The sequence below is a fragment of the Bombina bombina genome, chromosome 3 (assembly GCF_027579735.1).
Source record: "Bombina bombina isolate aBomBom1 chromosome 3, aBomBom1.pri, whole genome shotgun sequence".
NCBI classification, from domain to species: domain Eukaryota; kingdom Metazoa; phylum Chordata; class Amphibia; order Anura; family Bombinatoridae; genus Bombina; species Bombina bombina.
This window is the reverse complement of record NC_069501.1, coordinates 112,927,602-112,950,725: the sequence shown is the minus strand read 5'-3', so window position 1 is coordinate 112,950,725 and position 23,124 is coordinate 112,927,602. Positions and strand designations below refer to the sequence as shown.

Below are 23,124 nucleotides of genomic sequence, written 5' to 3'. Positions count from 1 at the left end.
TTTGGGAACTACAAACAGATTTGAGTAAAACCCTTGTCCTTGTTCCAACCGCGGAACTGGATGGATCACTCCCATTAATAAAAGATCTTGTACGCAGCGTAGAAACGCTTCCTTCTTTGTTAGGTTTGTTGACAACCTTGACAGATGAAATCTCCCTCTTGGGGGAGAGGATTTGAAGTCCAGAAGGTATCCCTGAGATATGATCTCTAGCGCCCAGGGATCCTGAACATCTCTTGCCCAAGCCTGGGCGAAGAGGGAAAGTCTGCCCCTCACTAGATCCGGTCCCGGATCGGGGGCCCTCAATTCATGTTGTCTTAGGGGCAGCAGCAGGTTTTCTGGCCTGTTTGCCCCTGTTCCAGGACTGGTTAGGTTTCCAGCCTTGTCTGTAGCGAGCAACAGCTCCTTCCTGTTTTGGTGCAGAGGAAGTTGATGCTGCTCCTGCTTTGAAATTACGAAAGGAACGAAAATTGGACTGTCTAGCCTTGGCTTTGGCCTTGTCCTGAGGCAGGGCATGACCTTTACCTCCTGTAATGTCAGCAATAATCTCTTTCAAGCCGGGCCCGAATAAGGTCTGCCCTTTGAAAGGAATATTAAGCAATTTAGATTTAGACGTAACATCAGCTGACCAGGATTTCAGCCACAGAGCTCTGCGTGCCTGAATGGCGAATCCTGAATTTTTAGCCGCAAGTTTAGTTAAATGTACTACGGCATCTGAAATAAATGAATTAGCTAACTTAAGGAATTTAAGTTTGTGTGTGATGTCATCTAGTGTGGATGATTGAAGTGTCTCTTCCAGAGACTCAAACCAAAATGCTGCTGCAGCCGTGACAGGCGCAATACATGCAAGAGGTTGCAATATAAACCCTTGTTGAACAAACATTTTCTTAAGGTAACCCTCTAATTTTTTATCCATTGGATCTGAAAAAGCATAGCTATCCTCCACTGGGATAGTGGTACGCTTAGCTAAAGTAGAAACTGCTCCCTCCACCTTAGGGACCATTTGCCATAAGTCCCGTGTGGCGGCGTCTATTGGAAACATTTTTCTGAATATAGGAGGGGGTGAGAAAGGCACACCGGGTCTATCCCACTCCTTAGTAACAATGTCAGTAAGTCTCTTAGGTATAGGAAAAACGTCAGTACTCGTCGGTACCGCAAAATATTTATCCAACCTACACATTTTTTCTGGGATTGCAACTGTGTTACAATCATTCAGAGCCGCTAATACCTCCCCTAGTAACACACGGAGGTTCTCAAGCTTAAATTTAAAATTTGAAATGTCTGAGTCCAGTTTATTTGGATCAGAACCGTCACCCACAGAATGAAGCTCTCCGTCTTCACGTTCTGCAAACTGTGACGCAGTATCAGACATGGCCCTTGCATTATCAGCGCACTCTGTTCTCATCCCAGAGTGATCACGTTTACCTCTTAGTTCTGGTAGTTTAGCCAAAACTTCAGTCATAACAGTAGCCATATCTTGTAATGTGATTTGTAATGGCCGCCCAGATGCACTCGGCGCTACAATATCACGCACCTCCTGAGCGGGAGATGCAGGTACTGACACGTGAGGCGAGTTAGTCGGCATAACTCTCCCCTCGTTGTTTGGTGAAATATGTTCAATTTGTACAGATTGACTGTTTTTTAAAGTAGCATCAATACATTTAGTACATAAATTTCTATTGGGCTCCACTTTGGCATTAACACATATAGCACAGAGATATTCCTCTGAATCAGACATGTTTAACACACTAGCAAATAAACAGCAACTTGGAAATACTTTTCAAAGTAATTTACAAATAATATGAAAACGAACTGTGCCTTTAAGAAGCACAGAAAAATATTATAACAGATAAAATAATTAAGTTATAGCATCAATCTTTGTCAGAATATACAGTTTTAGCAAAGGATTGTTCCCCTCAGCAAATGATAACTAACCCAGGCAGCAGAAAAAAATACACAAATAAACGTTTTTTATATCACAGTCAATACAATCAGCACAGCTCTGCTGTAATGATTACTTCCCTCAAAAAAGGCTTTGGAGATCCCTGAATTCTGTAGAGATGAACCGGATCATGCAGGAAGAAAATGAATCTCTGACTGAGTTTTTTCTGATGCATAGTGAAAGCACCAAAATGGCCCCTCCCCCACACACATAACAGTGAGAGGGATCAGTGAACTGCTCTAATTTAAATCAAAACTATTGCCAAGTGGAAAAATAGTGCCCAAAACATTTTTTCACCCAGTACCTCAGAGAAAAAAACGTTTTTACATGCCAGCAAAAAAACGTTTTACCTCAATAATTAATTGTCATTTAAAACCTATTGCAAGTCCCTGCAAAATAGGTTAAGTCTATGTATACAGTTTAAAAGCCAGAGAAGTACCATTTCCCAGAAAACTGAAGTGTAAAATATACATACATGACAGCCTGATATCAGCTACATCTACTGCATTCAAGGCTGAGTTTACATTATAACGGTATGGCAGGATTTTCTCATCAATTCCATGTCAGAAAATAATAAACTGCTACATACCTCTTTGCAGATTAATCTGCCTGCTGTCCCCTGATCTGAAGTTTACCTCTCCTCAGATGGCCGAGAAACAGCAATATGATCTTAACTACTCCGGCTAAAATCATAGAAAAACTCAGGTAGATTCTTCTTCAAATTCTACCAGAGAAGGAATAACACACTCCGGTGCTATTATAAAATAACAAACTTTTGATTGAAGATATAAAAACTAAATATATCACCATAGTCCTCTCACACATCCTATTTAGTCGTTGGGTGCAAGAGAATGACTGGGGGTGACGTAGAGGGGAGGAGCTATATAGCAACTCTGCTGGGTGAATCCTCTTGCACTTCCTGTAGGGGAGCAGTTAATATCCCACAAGTAATGATGACCCGTGGACTGATCACACTTAACAGAAGAAATCTCCATTTTGTCTCACATTCTTTGTGATAGCAAATGAAGAGATGATGTTTAACAACATCAAAGCAGTTAAAGTAGTAAACATTTTGTGAAGGTATATACAGGGGACCTTATGGCCACAAAGCGGCTTAAACTTTGTCTTATGGCGAGCTGCCCATGAAGACGCAACTAACAAAGAGTATCAACAACTATTGGAATAAGGTGGGTCCTTCCTTACCCACTACATAATATGCTAGGACAACACCAGACTAAAACCAAACTAGAGGCACAGGCACAACTCAAAAACTCCAGTGGAAAACAAGTGGAAAGTTGTTTAAAACTGTATGATTACTTCCCCCTTTTTTTTTTTTTTTTTTCCCTTCCTCTCTCCCTTTTTCTCTTTTTTCTTCTTCTTTTAGATAGGATCTTGGTTGTTTATTTTTTCTTTTTCCGGTCAAATAACAGAAAATCCCAACACAGGGCGACTTAAGGGAATAAGGTTTTGTTTTCAGTCTCAGACTTGAAGGAAAATGACACTTGCTCTCATACATGTGGGAGAAAATGTGGGTTAAATGTTATTTATCATAGCTTGCTTTTGTTTTCTTTCGCTGAAATTATTTGAACCTCCAGATGAGGACAAGTGTTTTTGTTTTTTTCTCTTTTTAAATATTGCTATGAACCAAGTCTGTATTACTGTATAATATCACCTTCTGTTGGTTAATAAAGAATAATATGATAAAAAAAAAAAACTGTATGATCTACCTGAATCATGAAAAACATTTTGGGCTTCAAGTCCCTTTAAGGGAAAATCAGAGGGCAGGCTATCCCAATCTCTTTTCCTTAACTGGACATGAACAGAATTTATGCTATATATGTGTATTCGTTTGTGATTGGTTAGTAAGGCTTCTTTTGTTCTGGGGGACAAGGAAAAGAAGTAAAAAATAATTTGCTCTTTTGACAAAACAACGCTGCATTATTCATTGAAAATTCTTCTGTGATATAAAAAGTACATGATCATGCAGCTTACAATGTGTGTTTAATGTCGCTTTAAAGACCACGTATGTTTCTCTTTCAAAGTCTGTTCACATCCCCCCCCCCCCCCCAAAAGTATAACATGCTTTTCCTGTATTCTGATCTAATCAAATCTGGTTTATCCAGCCATGGTGGGGTGCATCTAAATCCCTACTACACTAAAGAAATGAAGGTTGCTAACCAGCTGGATTTTTGCTAACACACACCCATAATAATGGATTACTGAGGCAAGTTACACTTACCTGAGATCTCCAGGCCTTTTGCATAGGACCCAGGGTAGCCACCGCTGGCTAGAACTACAGTAACAGCAGCATGGTCCTTTAGCCAAACTGGCATAGAGCTTGCAAGTTTGCCATCAATTGTAGCCTGAAACACTTCATATAAATCACTCTGAAGCAGAGGAAGAATCACCTTAAGAGAGAAAAATAGCACATATTAGCACAGAAAATAAAGATAAAGGAATAGAAATAGAAAACTTATTAGCGAGTGCGTTATAAGATCAAGAGCTGTAGAGAGCTGAAGAGACGTCTCTCAACCCTTTCACTGCTGAATCTTTTCTAAACCCAGTGCTGAAGCTGTGCCCACTGTGTACAAACAGCATGAAATCATGTGCAAAAAAACGTAGAATTTGTAATCATTTTTATAAATACCTGACACTCAGGATCTCCAAATCTGCAGTTAAACTCAAGCACTCTAGGGCCGTCCTTGGTGAGCATTAGACCAGCATATAACACACCTGGGGATGAAAAGAAGAGAGTTAATCCCACAGCTTTCTACTGCTGGCAGCAAACATATTAAAAGGGACAGTCTACTTCAAAATTATTATCGTTTAAAAAGATAGATAATCCCTTAACCAACACAGTTATATTAATACAGTTTAATAAACAAGTTTAAGGCAAGAAAATAAAACTTTTAAAAAGTATTTAATAAAATTATTTAAAATTATCCACATATGTTTAACTAAAACGTTAATATGGTGCAGCACATATGAATAGCCCAGTCCGGTCACCAAATGCGGGTAAACTTTCTTGCGGGCAAATAAAAATGTTAAAGTTGTCAGCCCGACTGGTAACCTGACATTTTCAATTTGACCATAATTAGTCATAAACTGTTAGAAATCACTCGGTTTTGCAGTAGATAGTTTTATTTCTAAAGTGAGGCTACGTTGCTAGGTTACTGACAATGCTCTCATTTCATCAGTGGATGCTGAGCTATCATTTTAGTTTTGAGTTATATGTGATGTGGAGATCTCTAAAAGACATGAAACCCAAACTTTTTCCTTCATAATTCAGATAGAGAATGTAATTTTTAACAACTTTCCAATTTACTTCTATTATATAATTTACTTCATTCTCTTATAATCCTTTTTTGAAGGAGCAGCAATGCACTACTGTGCGCCAGCTAAAAACCATTAGTAGAGCCAATCACAAGAAAATTATGCCCGGGTGTCTCCTCTGCACACATTCAGTATATTTCCAAGAATGAGGGACCGTACGGTCACAGAATAGCGTTTTAAGACGCTGAGTTCACATTCAATGTATGCAGATTGTCTTGAAAAAGGCTTAAGTGTATAGCCGAAACATCGACTGACAAAATACATGTTGAAAAAACATAATTTATGCTTACCTGATAAATTTATTTCTCTTGTAGTGTATCCAGTCCACGGATCATCCATTACTTATGGGATATTCTCCTTCCCAACAGGAAGTTGCAAGAGGATCACCCACAGCAGAACTGCTATATAGCTCCTCCCCTGTCATATCCAGTCATTCGACCGAAAACAAACAGAGAAAGGAGAAACCATAGGGTGCAGTGGTGACTGTAGTTTAATTAAAATTTAGACCTGCCTTAAAAGGACAGGGCGGGCCGTGGACTGGATAAACTACAAGAGAAATAAATTTATCAGGTAAGCATAAATTATGTTTTCTCTTGTTAAGTGTATCCAGTCCACGGATCATCCATTACTTATGGGATACCAATACCAAAGCTAAAGTACACGGATGATGGGAGGGACAAGGCAGGATTAAGCGGAAGGAACAACTGCCTGAAGAACCTTTCTCCCAAAAACAGCCTCCGAAGAAGCAAAAGTATCAAATTTGTAAAATTTTGAAAAAGTGTGAAGCGAAGACCAAGTCGCGGCCTTGCAAATCTGTTCAACAGAGGCCTCATTTTTAAAGGCCCAGGTGGAAGCCACAGCTCTAGTAGAATGAGCTGTAATCCTTTCAGGGGGCTGCTGTCCAGCAGTCTCATAGGCTAGGCGTATTATGCTCCGAAGCCAAAAGGAAAGAGAGGTTGCCGAAGCTTTTTGACCTCTCCTCTGTCCAGAGTAAACGACAAACAGGGTAGATGTTTGACGAAAATCTTTAGTAGCTTGTAAGTAAAACTTCAAGGCACGGACTACGTCCAGATTATGTAAAACACGTTCCTTCTTTGAAGAAGGATTAGGACACAATGATGGAACAACAATCTCTTGATTGATATTCTTGTTAGAAACCACCTTAGGTAAAAACCCAGGTTTGGTACGCAGGACTACCTTATCTGCATGAAAAATCAGATAAGGAGAATCACATTGTAAGGCAGATAGCTCAGAGACTCTCCGAGCCGAGGAAATGGCCATCAAAAACAGAACTTTCCAAGATAAAAGTTTAATATCAATGGAATGAAGGGCTTCAAACGGAACTCCTTGAATAACTTTAAGAACCAAGTTTAAGCTCCACGGGGGAGCAACAGGTTTAAACACAGGCTTAATTCTAACCAAAGCCTGGCAAAATGCCTGGACGTCTGGAACCTCTGCCAGATGCTTGTGCAAAAGAATAGACAGAGCAGAAATCTGTCCCTTTAAGGAACTAGCTGATAATCCTTTGTCCAAGCCCTCTTGGAGAAAAGACAATATTCTAGGAATCCTAACCTTACTCCATGAGTAATTCTTGGATTCACACCAATAAAGATATTTACTCCATATCTTGTGGTAGATTTTCCTGGTAACAGGCTTTCGTGCCTGTATTAAAGTATCAATGACTGACTCTGAGAAGCCACGTTTTGATAGAATCAAGCGTTCAATCTCCATGCAGTCAGTCTCAGAGAAATTAGATTTGGATGATTGAAAGGACCTTGTATCAGAAGGTCCTGTCTTAGAGGCAGAGTCCATGGTGGAAAGGATGACATGTCTACTAGGTCTGCATACCAAGTCCTGCGTGGCCACGCAGGTGCTATCAGAATCACCGATGCTCTCTCCTGTTTTGATTTTGGCAATCAGTCGAGGGAGCAGAGGAAACGGTGGAAACACATAAGCCAGGTTGAAGAACCAAGGCGCTGCTAGAGCATCTATCAGCGTCGCTTCTGGGTCCCTGGACCTGGATCCGTAACAAGGAAGCTTGGCGTTCTGGCGAGACGCCATGAGATCCAACTCTGGTTTGCCCCAACGATGAATCAACTGAGCAAACACCTCCAGATGGAGTTCCCACTCCCCCGGATGGAAAGTCTGACGACTTAGAAAATCCGCCTCCCAGTTCTCCACGCCTGTGATATGGATTGCTGACAGGTGGCAAGAGTGGTACTCTGCCCAGCGAATTATTTTTGAGACTTCTAACATCGCTAGGGAACTCCTGGTTCCCCCTTGATGGTTGATGTAAGCCACAGTCAAGATGTTGTCCGACTGAAATCTGATGAACCTCAGAGTTGCTAACTGAGGCCAAGCCAGAAGAGCATTGAATATCGCTCTTAACTCCAGAATATTTATTGGAAGGAGTTTCTCCTCCTGAGTCCACGATCCCTGTGCCTTCAGGGAATTCCAGACTGCACCCCAACCTAGAAGGCTGGCATCTGTTGTTACAATTGTCCAATCTGGCCTGCGAAAGGTCATACCCTTTGACAGGTGTACCCGAGACAACCACCAGAGAAGAGAATCTCTGGTCTCTTGATCCAGATTTAGCAGAGGGGACAAATCTGTGTAATCCCCATTCCACTGACTCAGCATGCATAATTGCAGCGGTCTGAGATGAAGGCGCGCAAATGGCACTATGTCCATTGCCGCTACCATTAAGCCGATTACCTCCATACACTGAGCTACCGAAGGGCGCGGAATGGAGTGAAGAACACGGCAAGCATTTAGAAGTTTTGATAACCTGGACTCCGTCAGGTAAATTTTCATTTCTACAGAATCTATAAGGGTCCCTAAGAAGGAGACTCTTGTGAGTGGGGATAGAGAACTCTTTTCCTCATTCACTTTCCACCCGTGCAACCTCAGAAATGCCAGAACTATCTCTGTATGAGACTTGGCAACTTGAAAGCTTGACGTCTGTATCAGGATGTCGTCTAGATACGGAGACACTGCTATGCCTCGCGGTCTTAGAACCGCCAGAAGTGAGCCCAGAACCTTTGTAAAGATTCTCGGGGCTGTAGCCAACCCGAAGGGAAGAGCTACAAATTGGTAATGCCTGTCTAGAAAGGCAAACCTTAGAAACCGATGATGATCTTTGTGAATCGTTATGTGAAGGTAGGCATCCTTTAAGTCCACTGTGGTCATGTACTGACCTTCTTGGATCATGGGTAAGATGGTCCGAATAGTTTCCATTTTGAAAGATGGAACTCTGAGGAATTTGTTTAAGATCTTTAGATCCAAAATTGGTCAGAAGGTTCCCTCTTTTTTGGGAACCACAAACAGATTCGAATAAAAACCCTGTCCTTGTTCCGTCCGCGGAACTGGATGGATCACTCCCATAACTAGGAGGTCTTGCACACAGCGTAGGAATGCCTCTTTCTTTATCTGATTTGCAGATAGCCTTGAAAGATGAAATCTCCCTTGTGGAGGGGAAGCTTTGAAGTCCAGAAGATATCCCTGAGATATGATCTCCAACGCCCAGGGATCCTGAACATCTCTTGCCCACGCCTGGGCGAAGAAAGTCTGCCCCCTACTAGATACGTCGCCAGATAGGGGGCCGTTCCTTCATGCTGTCTTAGAGGCAGCAGCAGGCTTTCTGGCCTGCTTGCCTTTGTTCCAGGACTGGTTAGGTTTCCAGGCCTGCTTAGATTGAGCAAAAGTTCCCTCTTGTTTTGAAGCGGAGGAAGTTGATGCTGCACCTGCCTTGAAATTTCGAAAGGCACGAAAATTAGACTGTTTGGCCTTTGCTTTGGCCCTGTCCTGAGGAAGGGTGTGACCCTTACCTCCAGTAATGTCAGCAATAATTTCCTTCAAACCAGGCCCGAATATGTTCTGCCCCTTGAAAGGAATGTTGAGTAATTTAGACTTCGAAATCACGTCAGCTGACCAGGATTTAAGCCATAGCGCCCTACGTGCTTAAATGGCGAATCCGGAATTCTTAGCCGTTAGTTTAGTCAAATGAACAATGGCATCAGAAACAAATGAGTTAGCTAGCTTAAGTGTTATAAGCTTGTCAATAATTTCAGTCAATGGAGCTGTATGGATGGCCTCTTCCAGGGCCTCAAACCAGAATGCCGCCGCGGCCGTGACAGGCGCAATGCATGCAAGGGGCTGTAAAATAAAACCTTGTTGAATAAACATTTTCTTAAGGTAACCCTCCAATTTTTTATCCATTGGATCTGAAAAAGCACAACTGTCCTCAACCGGGATAGTAGTACGCTTTGCTAAAGTAGAAACTGCTCCCTCCACCTTAGGGACCGTCTGCCATAAGTCCTGTGTAGTGGCGTCTATTGGAAACATTTTTCTAAATATAGGAGGTGGGGAAAAAGGCACACCCGGTCTATCCCACTCCTTGCTAATAATTTCGTAAGCCTTTTAGGTATAGGAAAAACATCAGTACACACCGGTACCGCATAGTATTTATCCAGCCTACACAATTTCTCTGGTACTGCAACTGTGTTACAGTCATTCAGAGCAGCTAATACCTCCCCAAGCAACACACGGAGGTTCTCAAGCTTAAATTTAAAATTAGAAATCTATGAATCAGGTTTCCCCCGAATCAGAGCTGTCACCCACAGACTGAAGCTCTCCGTCCTCATGATCTGCATATTGTGACGCAGTATCAGACATGGCCCTTACAGCATCTGCGCGCTCTGTATTTCTCCTAAACCCAGAGCAATCGCGCTTGCCTCTTAATTCAGGCAACCTGGATAATACCTCTGACAGGGTATTATTCATGATTGCAGCCATGTCCTGCAAGGTAATCGCTATGGGCGTCCCTGATGTAATTGGCGCCATATTAGCGTGCATCCCCTGAGCGGGAGGAGAGGGGGTCTGACACGTGGGGAGAGTTAGTCGGCATAACTTCCCCCTCGTCAGAATCTTCTGGTGATATTTCTTTTATAGTTAAAGACTGATCTTTACTGTTTAAGGTGAAATCAATACATTTAGTACACATTCTCCTATGGGGCTCCACCATGGCTTTCAAACATAATGAACAAGTAGTTTCCTCTGTGTCAGACATGTTTAAACAGACTAGCAATGAGACTAGCAAGCTTGGAAAACACTTTAAACAAGCTTACAAGCAATATAAAAAACGTTACTGCACCTTTAAGAAACAAATTTTGTCAAAATTTGAAATAACAGTGAAAAAATGCAGTTACACTAACAAAATTTTTACAGTGTATGTAATAAGTTAGCAGAGCATTGCACCCACTTGCAAATGGATGATTAACCCCTTAATACCAAAAACGGAATAATAAAAAAAAAAAACGTTTATTTTTTGTTTTTTGTTTTTTAAGCAGTCAACAACTGCCACAGCTCTACTGTGGCTTTTAACCTCCCTCAAAAACGACTTTGAAGCATTTTGAGCCCTCCAGAGATGTCCTGGATCATGCAGGAAGAAGCTGGATGTCTGTCTGTAATTTTTGCTGTGCAAAAAAATGGCAAAATAGGCCCCTCCCACTCATATTACAACAGTGGAAAGCCTAAGGAAACTGTTTCTAGGCCAAATTCAAGCCAGCCATGTGGAAAAAAAACTAGGCCCCAATAAGTTTTATCACCAAATACATATAAAAACGATTAAACATGCCAGCAAACGTTTTATATTTCATTTTTATAAGAGTATGCATCTCTATTAATAAGCCTGATACCAGTAGCTCTCACTGCATTTAAGGCTTTACTTACATTAGTTCGGTATCAGCAGCATTTTCTAGCAAATTCCATCCCTAGAAAAATATTAACTGCACATACCTTATTGCAGGAAAACCTGCACACCATTCCCTCTCTGAAGTTACCTCACTCCTCAGAATATGTGAGAACAGCCATGGATCTTAGTTACTTCTGCTAAGATCATAGAAAACGCAGGCAGATTCTTCTTCTAAATACCGCCTGAGATAAACAGTACACTCCGGCACCATTTAAAAATAACAAAACTTTTGATTGAAGAATAAACTAAGTATAAAACACCACACTCCTCTTACGACCTCCATCTTGGTTGAGGCTTGCAAGAGAATGACTGGATATGACAGTTAGGGGAGGAGCTATATAGCAGCTCTGCTGTGGGTGATCCTCTTGCAACTTCCTGTTGGGAAGGAGAATATCCCATAAGTAATGGATGATCCGTGGACTAGATACACTTAACAAGAGAAAAAGAAATAAGTTTGTTCTTTCATATTCAAGTCCTGTGAGTACCCTCATTCTTGGAAATGTAATGAGACAGATAGATAGTGACCAGACCATTTTTCTTACTGTTAAGGACCAGGGCTGTTTTTACATGTTTGTGTTCAGCTGTAATTTTCCTCTTACTCATTTATTGTACCCACACATTACAGTTGTGCTCATAAGTTTACATACCCTGGCAGAATTTATGATTTCTTGGCCATTTTTCAGAGAATATGAATGATAACACAAAAACTTTTCTTTCACTCATGGTTAGTGTTTGGCTGAAGCCATTTATTATCAATCAACTGTGTTTACTCTTTTTAAATCCTAATGACAACAGAAACTACCCAAATGACCCTGATCAAAAATGTACATACCCTGGTGATTTTGGCCTGATAACATGCACACACGTTGACACAAAGGGGTTTGAATGGCTATTAAAGGTAACCATCATCACCTGTGATCTGTTTGCTTGTAATTAGTGTGTGTGTATAAAAGGTTAATGAGTTTCTGGACTCCTGACAGATCCTTGCATTTTTCATCCAGTGCTGCACTGACGATTCTGGATTCTGAGTCATGGGGAAAGCAAAAGAATTGTCAAAGGAGCTGCAGGAAAAGGTAGTTGAACTATATAAAACAGGAAAGGGATATAAAAAAATATCCAAGGAATTGAGAATGCAAATCAGCAGTGTTCAAACTCTAATCAAGAAGTGGAAAATGAGGGGTTCTGTTGAAACCAAACCACGGTCAGGTAGACCAACTAAAATTTCAACCACAACTGCCAGGAAAATTGTTTGGGATGCAAAGACAAACCCACAAATAACTTCAGGTGAAATACAGGACATGTGGTGTGGCTGTTTCAAGATGCACAATAAGGAGGCACTTGTAGAAAGATGGGCTGCATGGTCGAGTCGCCAGAAGAAAGCCATTACTAAGCAAATGCCACAAAGTATCCTGCTTACAATACGCCAAACAGCACAGAGACAAGCCTCAAACCTTCTGGCACAAAGTCATTTGGAGTGATGAGACCAAAATTGAGTTTTTTGGCCACAACCATAAACGCTACATTTGGAGAGGAGTCAACAAGGCCTATGATGAAAGGTACACCATTCCTAATGTGAAATGTGCTGTTGTTTTGGGGATGTGTGAGCTACAAAGGCACAGGAAATTTGGTTAGAATTGATGACAAGATAAATGCAGTATGTTATCAAACAGAAGGCCTCATTTTCCACTTCTTGATTAGAGTTTGAACACTGCTGATTTGCATTCTCAATTCCTTGGATATCTTTTTATATCCCTTTCCTGTTTTATACAGTTCAGCTACCTTTTTCTCCACAGATCCTTTGACAATTCTTTTTCTTTACCCATGATTCAGAATCCAGAATCGTCAGTGCACCACTGGATGAAAGATGCAAGGGTCTGTCAGGAGTCCAGAAACTCATTGACCTTTTATACACACAAACTAATTACAAGCAAACAGATCACAGGTGAGGATGGTTACCTTTAATAGCCATTCAAACCCCTTTGTGTCAACTTGTGTGCATGTTATCAGGCCAAAATCACCAGGGTATGTAAACTTTTGATCAGGGTCATTTGGGTAGTTTCTGTTGTCATTATGATTTAAAAAGAGTAAACACAGTTGATTGATAATAAATGGCTTCAGTCAAACACTAACCATGAGTGAAAGAAACGTTTTTGTGTTATCATTCATATTCTCTGAAAAATGGCCAAGAAATCATAAATTCTGCCAGGGTATGTAAACTTATGAGCATAACTCTATATACTGTTTTTCTCGCCATTAAATGGACTTTCTAAAGATACCATTATTTTCATCATATCATATAATTTACTATAAAATAAAAAAATAATAACCCTTGACATGTATATATTTTTTTTTAGTAGATAACCAAAAGTATTAATCTATGCCCCTTTTGGTATATCACATGCCACCATTTCACCACCAAATGCGATCAAATAAAAAAACAATTGTTCACTTTTTCACAAAACTTTAGGTTTCTCACTGAAATTATTTACAAACAGCTTGTAGAATTATGGCACAAATGGTTGTAAATGCTTCTCTGGGATCCCCTTTGTTCAGAAATAGCAGACATATATGGCTTTGGCATTGCTTTTTGATCATTAGAAGGCTGCCCAGCAGTGAAGGGGTTAATTAGGTAGCTTGTAGGGTTAATTTTAGCTTTAGTGTAGAGATCAGCCTCCCACCTGACACATCCCACACCCTGACCCCTCTCAAACAGCTCTCTTCCCTCCCCCACCTTACAATTGTCACCCCCATCTTAAGTACTGACAGAAAGTCTGCCAGTAAAGATAGATAGATATATTGGAGTAGCCGTGTTAATCCAGAGATTTAGATATCAAAATAACAAAAATATTGCAATGAGCAATGATACAATACTCTTGTGTATGTATATGTATGTATATATATATATATATATATATATATATATATATATATATATATATATATATATATATATATATATATATATTATATACACACACACACATATATATACACATACATACATACACACACATACATACATATACATACTGCAGTGTATGATCCCCCTTAGCCCCCAATCTACCCATTTTGCTTAAAAAAACTAAATTTATGCTTACCTGATAAAATGTATTTATTTATTTCCAGGTATGGAGAGTCCACGATTTATTCCAATTACTAGTGGGATATTCACCTCCTGACCAGCAGGAGACAAAGAGCACCCCAGCAGAGCTGTTAAGCGTCACTACCCTTACCCATACCCCCCAGTTATTCAGCCAAAGGAAATGGAAAAAGAAGATAACACAAAAGTATAGAGATGCCTGAGGTTTGTACAAAAAAAATATATAATTGTTGTGTGAATTTAAACAAGGGTGGGTCGTGAACATCCCTGGAAAGAAAGAAATTTATCAGATCTGCCAGACGTTTGTGCAAAAGAATAGACAGTGCAGAAATCTGACCTTTCAGAGTACTGATTGACAAACCCTTCTCCCCGCCCTACTGAAGAAAAGTCAAAATTTGAGGTACCCTAACTCTGTTCCAAGAGAAATCTTTCGAATCACATTAATAAAAAAGGTATTTACGCCATAACATAGTAAATTCTGCGAGTAACAGGTTTACGAGCCTGAAGCATGATATCTATGACCTTCTCAAAGACGCCATACGTCTAGCCAAAACTAGGCGTTCAATCTCCAAGAAGTCGGCTTTAGAGAATCCAGATTTGGGTGGAGGAAGGGACCCCGAAATAGGTCCTTCCTCAGAGGTAACCTCCAAGGAGGAAGAGATGACCAGATCCGCAAACCAGATCCTGCGAGGCCATGCAGAAGCTATTAGAATCACAGATGCTCTCTCTTGTTTGATACAAGCAATGACTCGTGGAAGGAGAGCAAACGGAGGAAACAGGTATGCCATACTGAAGATCCAAAGAACTGCCAGAGTGTCTATTAGAACGTCTTGAGGATCCCTTGACCTTAAACCGTACTTTGGAAGCTTGGCGTTTTGACGAGATGCCATCAGATCCAACTCAGGAACCCCCCACCTGAGGGTTATCTTTGAAAATACCTCCGGATGGAGAGCCCACTCCCCGGGATGAAAGGTCTGCCTGCTCAGAAAATCCGCTTCCCAGTTGTCCACTCCTGGAATGTGGATGGCAGATAGGAGTCAATTGTGAGCTTCCGCCCACTGAAGAATGTGTGTCACCTCCTTCATGGCTAACTAACTCAGAGTTCCTCCCTGGTGGTTGATGTAAGCCACTGAGGTGATGTTGTCCGACTGGAATCTGATAAACCTGACCAAGGCTAATTTAGGCCAAGCTGTCAAGGCATTGAATATTGCTCTCAACGCCAAGTTGTTTATGGGAAGAGAAGACTCCTCACAAGTCCACAAGCCCTGAGCTGTTAAGGAACCCAAACTAACAGGTTGGCGTCCGTGGTCACAATTACCCAGGAAGGTCTTAGGAAGCATGTACCCCGAGACAGATGGTCCTGGGAAATCCACCACGATAGAGAATCTCTTGTTAGGGGATCCAGATTCATCTTCTGCGAGAGATCCGAGTAGTCCCCGTTCTATTGATTGAGCATGCATAGTTGCAGAGGTCTTAGATGGAATCGGGCAAAAGGAATAATGTCCATAGAGGTAACCATCAGACCTATCACCTCAATGCATTGAGCCACTGATGGACGAATAGCAGACTGGAGAGAAAGGCAAGAAGCAAGTCTGGATTTTCTGACGTCCGTCAGGAAAATCTTCATGGACAGAGAATCTATAAATTGTCCCTAAGAAACACACCCTTGTATCTGGTACAAGGGAACTCTTTTCCAGATTCACTTTCCACCCGTGGGAACGCAGAAAAGACAACATCTCTGTATGAGATCTTGCTAGATGAAAAGATGACGCTTGAACCAAGATGTCATCCAGCTAAGGCGCCACAGCAATTCCCTGAGACCTGACCCCTGCCAGAAGAGCCCCCAGAACATTTGTGAAAATTCTGGGAGCTGCAGCAAGGCTTAAAGGAAGGGCATCAAACTTTAAATGTTTGTCCAGAAAGGCAAACCTCAGATACTGGTAATGATCCCTGTGAATGGGAACATGAAGATACGCATCCTTCAGATCTATGGTTGTCATGAACTGATCCTCTTGCACCAAAGGAAGAATGGAACGGATATAGTCTCCATTTTGAAGGACGGAACCCTGAGGAATTGGTTGAGACAATTTAGGTCAAGGATGAGACGGAGAGTGTCCTCCTTTTTGGAAACTACACATAGGTTTGAATAGAATCCTAGACCCTGTTCCTCTAGGGGAACTGGAACAATCACTCCCAGGGAAGATAGGTCCTATTCACAGTTTAAGAAGGCCTCTCTCTTTATCCGGTTTGCAGATAACCTTGATAGGAGGAATCTGCCCCTGGGAGGACAAGATTTGATACCTATTCTGTAACCTTGAGACACTATGTCTACGGCCCAAGGATATGGAACATCGCGTATCCAAGACTGCTGGACCAAAAAAAAAAAAAAAAAAAGAGCCTGCCCCTCACTTGATCCAATACAGGATCGGGGGCGGTCCCTTCATGCTGATTTAGAATCAGCTGAAGGCTTCTTGGCTTGCTTTCCTTTATTCCAAGGCTCACTGGACCTCCAAAAAGACTTGAATTGTTCCGTCTTGGAAGAGGAAGACTTTTGTCCCATAAAGTTACAAAAGGAACGAAAATTTGAAATCTGGCAACCCTTAAGTCTATTTTTCTTATCCTGAGGTAGGAAAAAGCCCTTTCCACCTGTAATTTAGGAAATTCTCTCAGCCAGACCTGGACCAAACAAGGTTTTGCCCTTATAAAGCAAAGACAAAAGCTTGGACTTGAATGTGACATCTGCAGACCAAGATTTTAACCACAGAGCCCTGCGAGCTAAAACAGTGAAACAAGAAATCTTAGCTCCCAGTCTAAGAACTTGCATGTTGGCATCACAAATAAAGGTATTGGCCAGCTTGAGAGCCTTGATCCTGTCTTGGATCTTCTCTATAGTAGTCTCCTCTGAGATAAGATCAGATAAGTCATTGCACCAATAAGATTCTGCCTCCGCAACTGCAGCAATACTAGCAACAGGCTGCCACTGCAATTCCTCATGAATGTACATTTTCTTCAAAAAAGCCTCAAGCTTCTTATCCATGAGATCCTTAAAAAAAAAAAAAAAAAAACTATTTTCAATAGGAATAGTAGTTCTCTTGGCAAGAGTAGAGATGGCTCCCTACACATTGGGCACTGTGCGCCACAAGTCATATATAGAGTCAGCAACAGGAAACATCTTTTTAAAAACAGGGGACAGGGAAAAAGGAATCCCTGGTTTATCCCATTCTTGAGCTATGATATCTGCCATACGGTCTGGAACTGGAAACACTTTGACAGATCAAGGTACATCATATACCCGGTTAAGTTTACTAGACTTCTTTGGATTCTCAGCGACAGACATGTCAGATTCTTCCAAAGTAGCTAAGACCTTCTTCACTAGTACCCGGAGGTGTTCTAACTTAAATCTGAAATTAATCTCCTCTGAATCTGCAGAATTAGTCACTACAGTATCAGAATCTGACAACTCGCCCTCAGAAGCCACTGAGGTATCATCTTCAACAGATAACTGAGAAAGACTGATTAGTGCAGCCTTAGCAGAGTCAGAACCCTTATTATTAGTAATATTTTTGGATTTCCTCTTTCACTTACCAGCAACAGGAAAGGCTGGTAAGGCTGCTGAAAACATAATTTATGCTTACCTGATAAATTCCTTTCTTCTGTAGTGTGATCAGTCCACGGGTCATCATTACTTCTGGGATATTACTCCTCCCCAACAGGAAGTGCAAGAGGATTCACCCAGCAGAGCTGCATATAGCTCCTCCCCTCTACGTCACTCCCAGTCATTCGACCAAGGACCAACGAGAAAGGAAAAGCCAAGGGTGAAGTGGTGACTGGAGTATAAATTAAAAAATATTTACCTGCCTTAAAAACAGGGCGGGCCGTGGACTGATCACACTACAGAAGAAAGGAATTTATCAGGTAAGCATAAATTATGTTTTCTTCTGTTAAGTGTGATCAGTCCACGGGTCATCATTACTTCTGGGATACCAATACCAAAGCAAAAGTACACGGATGACGGGAGGGATAGGCAGGCTCTTTATACAGAAGGAACCACTGCCTGAAGAACCTTTCTCCCAAAAATAGCCTCCGATGAAGCAAAAGTGTCAAATTTGTAAAATTTGGAAAAAGTATGAAGCGAAGACCAAGTTGCAGCCTTGCAAATCTGTTCAACAGAGGCCTCATTCTTGAAGGCCCAAGTGGAAGCCACAGCTCTAGTAGAATGAGCTGTAATTCTTTCAGGAGGCTGCTGTCCAGCAGTCTCATAAGCTAAACGAATTATGCTACGAAGCCAAAAAGAAAGAGAGGTAGCGGAAGCTTTTTGACCTCTCCTCTGCCCAGAGTAAATGACAAACAGAGAAGACGTTTGTCGAAATTCCTTAGTTGCCTGTAAGTAAAATTTTAGAGCACGGACTACATCCAGGTTGTGCAGTAGACGTTCCTTCTTTGAAGAAGGATTTGGGCATAAAGAAGGAACAACAATCTCTTGATTGATATTCCTGTTAGTAACTACCTTAGGTAAGAACCCAGGTTTAGTACGCAGGACTACCTTATCCGAATGAAAAATCAAATAAGGAGAATCACAATGTAAGGCTGATAATTCAGAGACTCTTCGAGCCGAGGAAATAGCCATTAAAAATAGAACTTTCCAAGATAACAACTTTATATCAATGGAATGAAGGGGTTCAAACGGAACGCCCTGTAAAACATTAAGAACAAGGTTTAAACTCCATGGTGGAGCAACAGTTTTAAACACAGGCTTAATTCTGGCCAAAGCCTGACAAAAAGCCTGGACGTCAGGAACTTCTGACAGACGTTTGTGTAACAGAATGGACAGAGCTGAGATCTGTCCCTTTAATGAACTAGCAGATAAACCCTTTTCTAAACCTTCTTGTAGAAAAGACAATATCCTAGGAATCCTAACCTTACTCCAAGAGTAACCTTTGGATTCACACCAATATAGGTATTTACGCCATATCTTATGGTAAATCTTTCTGGTAACAGGTTTCCTAGCCTGTATTAAGGTATCAATAACTGACTCAGAAAATCCACGTCTTGATAAAATCAAGCGTTCAATTTCCAAGCAGTCAGCTTCAGAGAAGTTAGATTTTGATGTTTGAAGGGACCCTGTATCAGAAGGTCCTGTTTCAGAGGTAGAGACCAAGGTGGACAGGATGACATGTCCACCAGGTCTGCATACCAAGTCCTGCGTGGCCACGCAGGTGCTATTAGAATCACTGATGCTCTCTCTTGTTTGATTCTGGCAATCAATCGAGGAAGCAACGGGAAGGGTGGAAACACGTAAGCCATCCTGAAGTCCTAAGGTGCTGTCAGAGCATCTATCAGGACTGCTCCTGGATCCCTGGATCTGGACCCGTAACGAGGAAGCTTGGCGTTCTGTCGAGACGCCATGAGATCTATCTCTGGTTTGCCCCAACGTCGAAGTATTTGGGCAAAGACCTCCGGATGAAGTTCCCACTCCCCCGGATGAAAAGTCTGACGACTTAAGAAATCCGCCTCCCAGTTCTCCACTCCCGGGATGTGGATTGCTGACAGGTGGCAAGAGTGAGACTCTGCCCAGCGAATTATCTTTGATACTTCCATCATAGCTAGGGAGCTTCTTGTCCCTCCCTGATGGTTGATGTAAGCTACAGTCGTGATGTTGTCCGACTGAAACCTGATGAACCCCCGAGTTGTCAACTGGGGCCAAGCCAGGAGGGCATTGAGAACTGCTCTCAATTCCAGAATGTTTATTGGCAGGAGACTCTCCTCCTGACTCCATTGTCCCTGAGCCTTCAGAGAATTCCAGACGGCACCCCAACCTAGAAGGCTGGCGTCTGTTGTTACAATTGTCCAGTCTGGTCTGCTGAATGGCATCCCCCTGGACAGATGTGGCCGAGAAAGCCACCATAGAAGAGAATTTCTGGTCTCTTGATCCAGATTCAGAGAAGGGGATAAGTCTGAGTAATCCCCATTCCACTGACTTAGCATGCACAGTTGCAGTGGTCTGAGGTGTAAGCGTGCAAAGGGTACTATGTCCATTGCCGCTACCATTAAGCCGATTACCTCCATGCATTGAGCCACTGACGGGTGTTGAATGGAATGAAGGGTGCGGCAAGCACTTTGAAGTCTTGTTAGCCTGTCCTCTGTCAGGTAAATCTTCATTTCTACAGAATCTATAAGAGTCCCCAGGAAGGGAACTCTTGTGAGTGGAACGAGTGAACTTTTCTTTTCGTTCACCTTCCATCCATGTGACCTTAGAAATGCCAGCACTAACTCTGTATGAGACTTGGCAGTTTGAAAGCTTGAAGCTTGTATCAGAATGTCGTCTAGGTATGGAGCTACCGAGATTCCCCGCGGTCTTAGTACCGCCAGAAGAGCACCCAGAACCTTAGATGAACCGGATCATGCAGGGAATACAATGAGTTGCTGACTGAAATATTTGATGCGTAGTAAAAGCGCCAAAAAACGGCCCCTCCCCCTCACACACAGCAGTGAGGGAGAACAGAAACTGTCAGAAAAACAGATTAAGCAACTGCCAAGTGGAAAAATAGTGCCCAAACATTTATTCACACAGTACCTCAGCAAATGAAAACGATTTTACATTCCAGCAAAAACGTTAAACATAATCTCTAGTTATTAAACAGCTTTATGTATTTCTTACAGTGTAATTCTAGTGAAGTACCATTCCCCAGAATACTGAAGTGTAAAGTATACATACATGACATTATATCGGTATGGCAGGATTTTCTCATCAATTCCATTGTCAGAAAATAAAAACTGCTACATACCTCTATGCAGATTCATCTGCCCGCTGTCCCCTGATCTGAAGTTTACCTCACTCCTCAGATGGCCGAGAACAGCAATATGATCTTAACTACTCCGGCTAAAATCATAGCAAAACTCTGGTAGATTCTTCTTCAAACTCTGCCAGAGAGGTAATAACACACTCCGGTGCTATTTTAAAATAACAAACTTTTGATTGAAGATATAAAACTAAGTATAATCACCATAGTCCTCTCACACGACCTATCTAGTCGTTGGGTGCAAGAGAATGACTGGGAGTGACGTAGAGGGGAGGAGCTATATGCAGCTCTGCTGGGTGAATCCTTTTGCACTTCCTGTTGGGGAGGAGTAATATCCCAGAAGTAATGATGACCCGTGGACTGATCACACTTAACAGAAGAAACAGCAGATGTTATCTGCGCAGCAAAATCCCCTGGTAAATAAACACCCCAGGAGGATGTTGAGAGGAACTGCAGGGCACTTCTTGTGAAACAGTATGAAACGTTTGAGGAGAAAGTATAGGCATGGACAACATTATCATGAGAGAGACTCAGGAGGGAAAATCTTGTCTTTAAATTTTAAAGATATATTCATAGTATCATCTCAAAATAGTGTTCTCAATCACAACAGTTGAAATATATATATATATATATATATATATATATATATATATATATATATATATATATATATATAACAAATTAAGACAATAATACACCATTAAAATGAAGCAACAGCATATGAAAAAAAGCCCAAAATTGGGTATTGTGATCCTGAAGCTACTGTTCCTGAACTGTTCCCCTCTCAACAGACTTGTCAGACAGCTTGTCTATTCCTTGCTTGTCAGGACTCCCACTCATTGCGGGTGAAGAGGAAGAAAATAAAAAAGTGTATTTCTTACTTTTAGAAGGTTCGGTCGTTACTTTTCCTCAACCAGATATTCTCAGGTACGACAACATCCTCGTTTATCCGTGTCAAGTAGCCAAGCTGCTGTTTAGACGCTCCTGCGTCACGTGCTGGTCTTTGACCAATGGCTGTTCCAAAACATGGCCTTGTGGAGTTGTCAGCTGGTACGTCTATGATACCAGTTCCTGTTGCTTCCACGTCACGTTTGACGTTCTGGCCAATAGCTGCTCTCAAAAAAAACGGCTTCTAAAAGTGAGCCCAAGAAGGGTGTAAACTTTATTCTCTGTGCAGAGATATGGCTTGAATTGTTTGTGAGCCTCTTATTGTGCAAATAAATGAAGAAAGACAGGAGCACCAGTGGATGTGTGGATCAGCGTTTATTCGCCATTAACGCTGTAGTAAAAGCACTCAAAAAACAGTCGAAAAACAGCAACATGTGACAAATAAAGTGTGCTCCGATAATGCTGAGAGCAGCTGATTGTTCAATGGGATATGAAAGTGAGTGAACAGCTGACGCGTTTCGGCAGTGTTGCCGTAGTCTTAGCTGAATAAAAACTTAAAAACAAGCGCCCTTTTTCTAGGGCTAACCTTCCTCCCATTGGACAATCTGTTGAGCCAATCCAGAGCTATTGGTAATTGACAGCTGCAAGGGCAATTTAAACCCCCCTGTTACTCCTTGTACCAGATTGTTATTAATAATACTTTATACAATCCAAATAGCTTTTACATCATGTCATGGAGATGAAACTTTTAAAGGGTTTTTAAAGTAAAACAAAACAAATTATGCCAAATTCATTAGATATAGAAACCAGAAGTGCACATATATCTTGGACAACAGAGTGGTAAAAAATAATAATAAACATAATAAATACATTGAAACAAACTCCTGTCTCATGTTTAACGTGAACCATATGTTACAAGATTTATATGTGCAACTCATAAACCAGGGTTACTCTTTTTCTCTTTACAAGGTAGATGAGTTAAATTCACTCTAACTATATTTAATTTATTCATTGTAGTAATCAGAAATTAATATGTGTGAGCTGCTAGATTCATATGAAAAAAAAAAAATTTCTGAAAAAAAAAAAAATTCTTTTGAATTTTTTTTTTTTCCCCTTTAGAGAAATTGTCTAATTACGATTTCTAATGGGCTATTGGCTCACTCTAATGCTTCGCTGAAGGCTCCATTGTATACACCCCTGAAGGTATATAATTTGAGAAATGTTGGAACTCTTACACCCCACTCAGTACCAATAATGTTGGAACTCTTACAGTCCCTCTCAGTACCAATAATTTATCAAATCATAGGCTGAG

The 23,124-nt window shown here is 41.3% G+C and overlaps 1 protein-coding gene across 1 annotated transcript in view; it reads right to left on the bottom strand.

Annotated features, from left to right (window-relative positions):
* GART (phosphoribosylglycinamide formyltransferase, phosphoribosylglycinamide synthetase, phosphoribosylaminoimidazole synthetase) overlaps nt 1-23,124 on the bottom strand; it is a 360,923-nt gene that overhangs the window by 262,341 nt on the left and 75,458 nt on the right. The window contains exons 9-10 of the mRNA XM_053705959.1: nt 4,587-4,672; nt 4,179-4,347 (exon numbers count right to left, since the gene is read on the bottom strand). Coding sequence (XP_053561934.1) covers nt 4,179-4,347; nt 4,587-4,672 — 255 coding nt within the window. The remainder of the gene's footprint in view (nt 1-4,178; nt 4,348-4,586; nt 4,673-23,124) is intronic.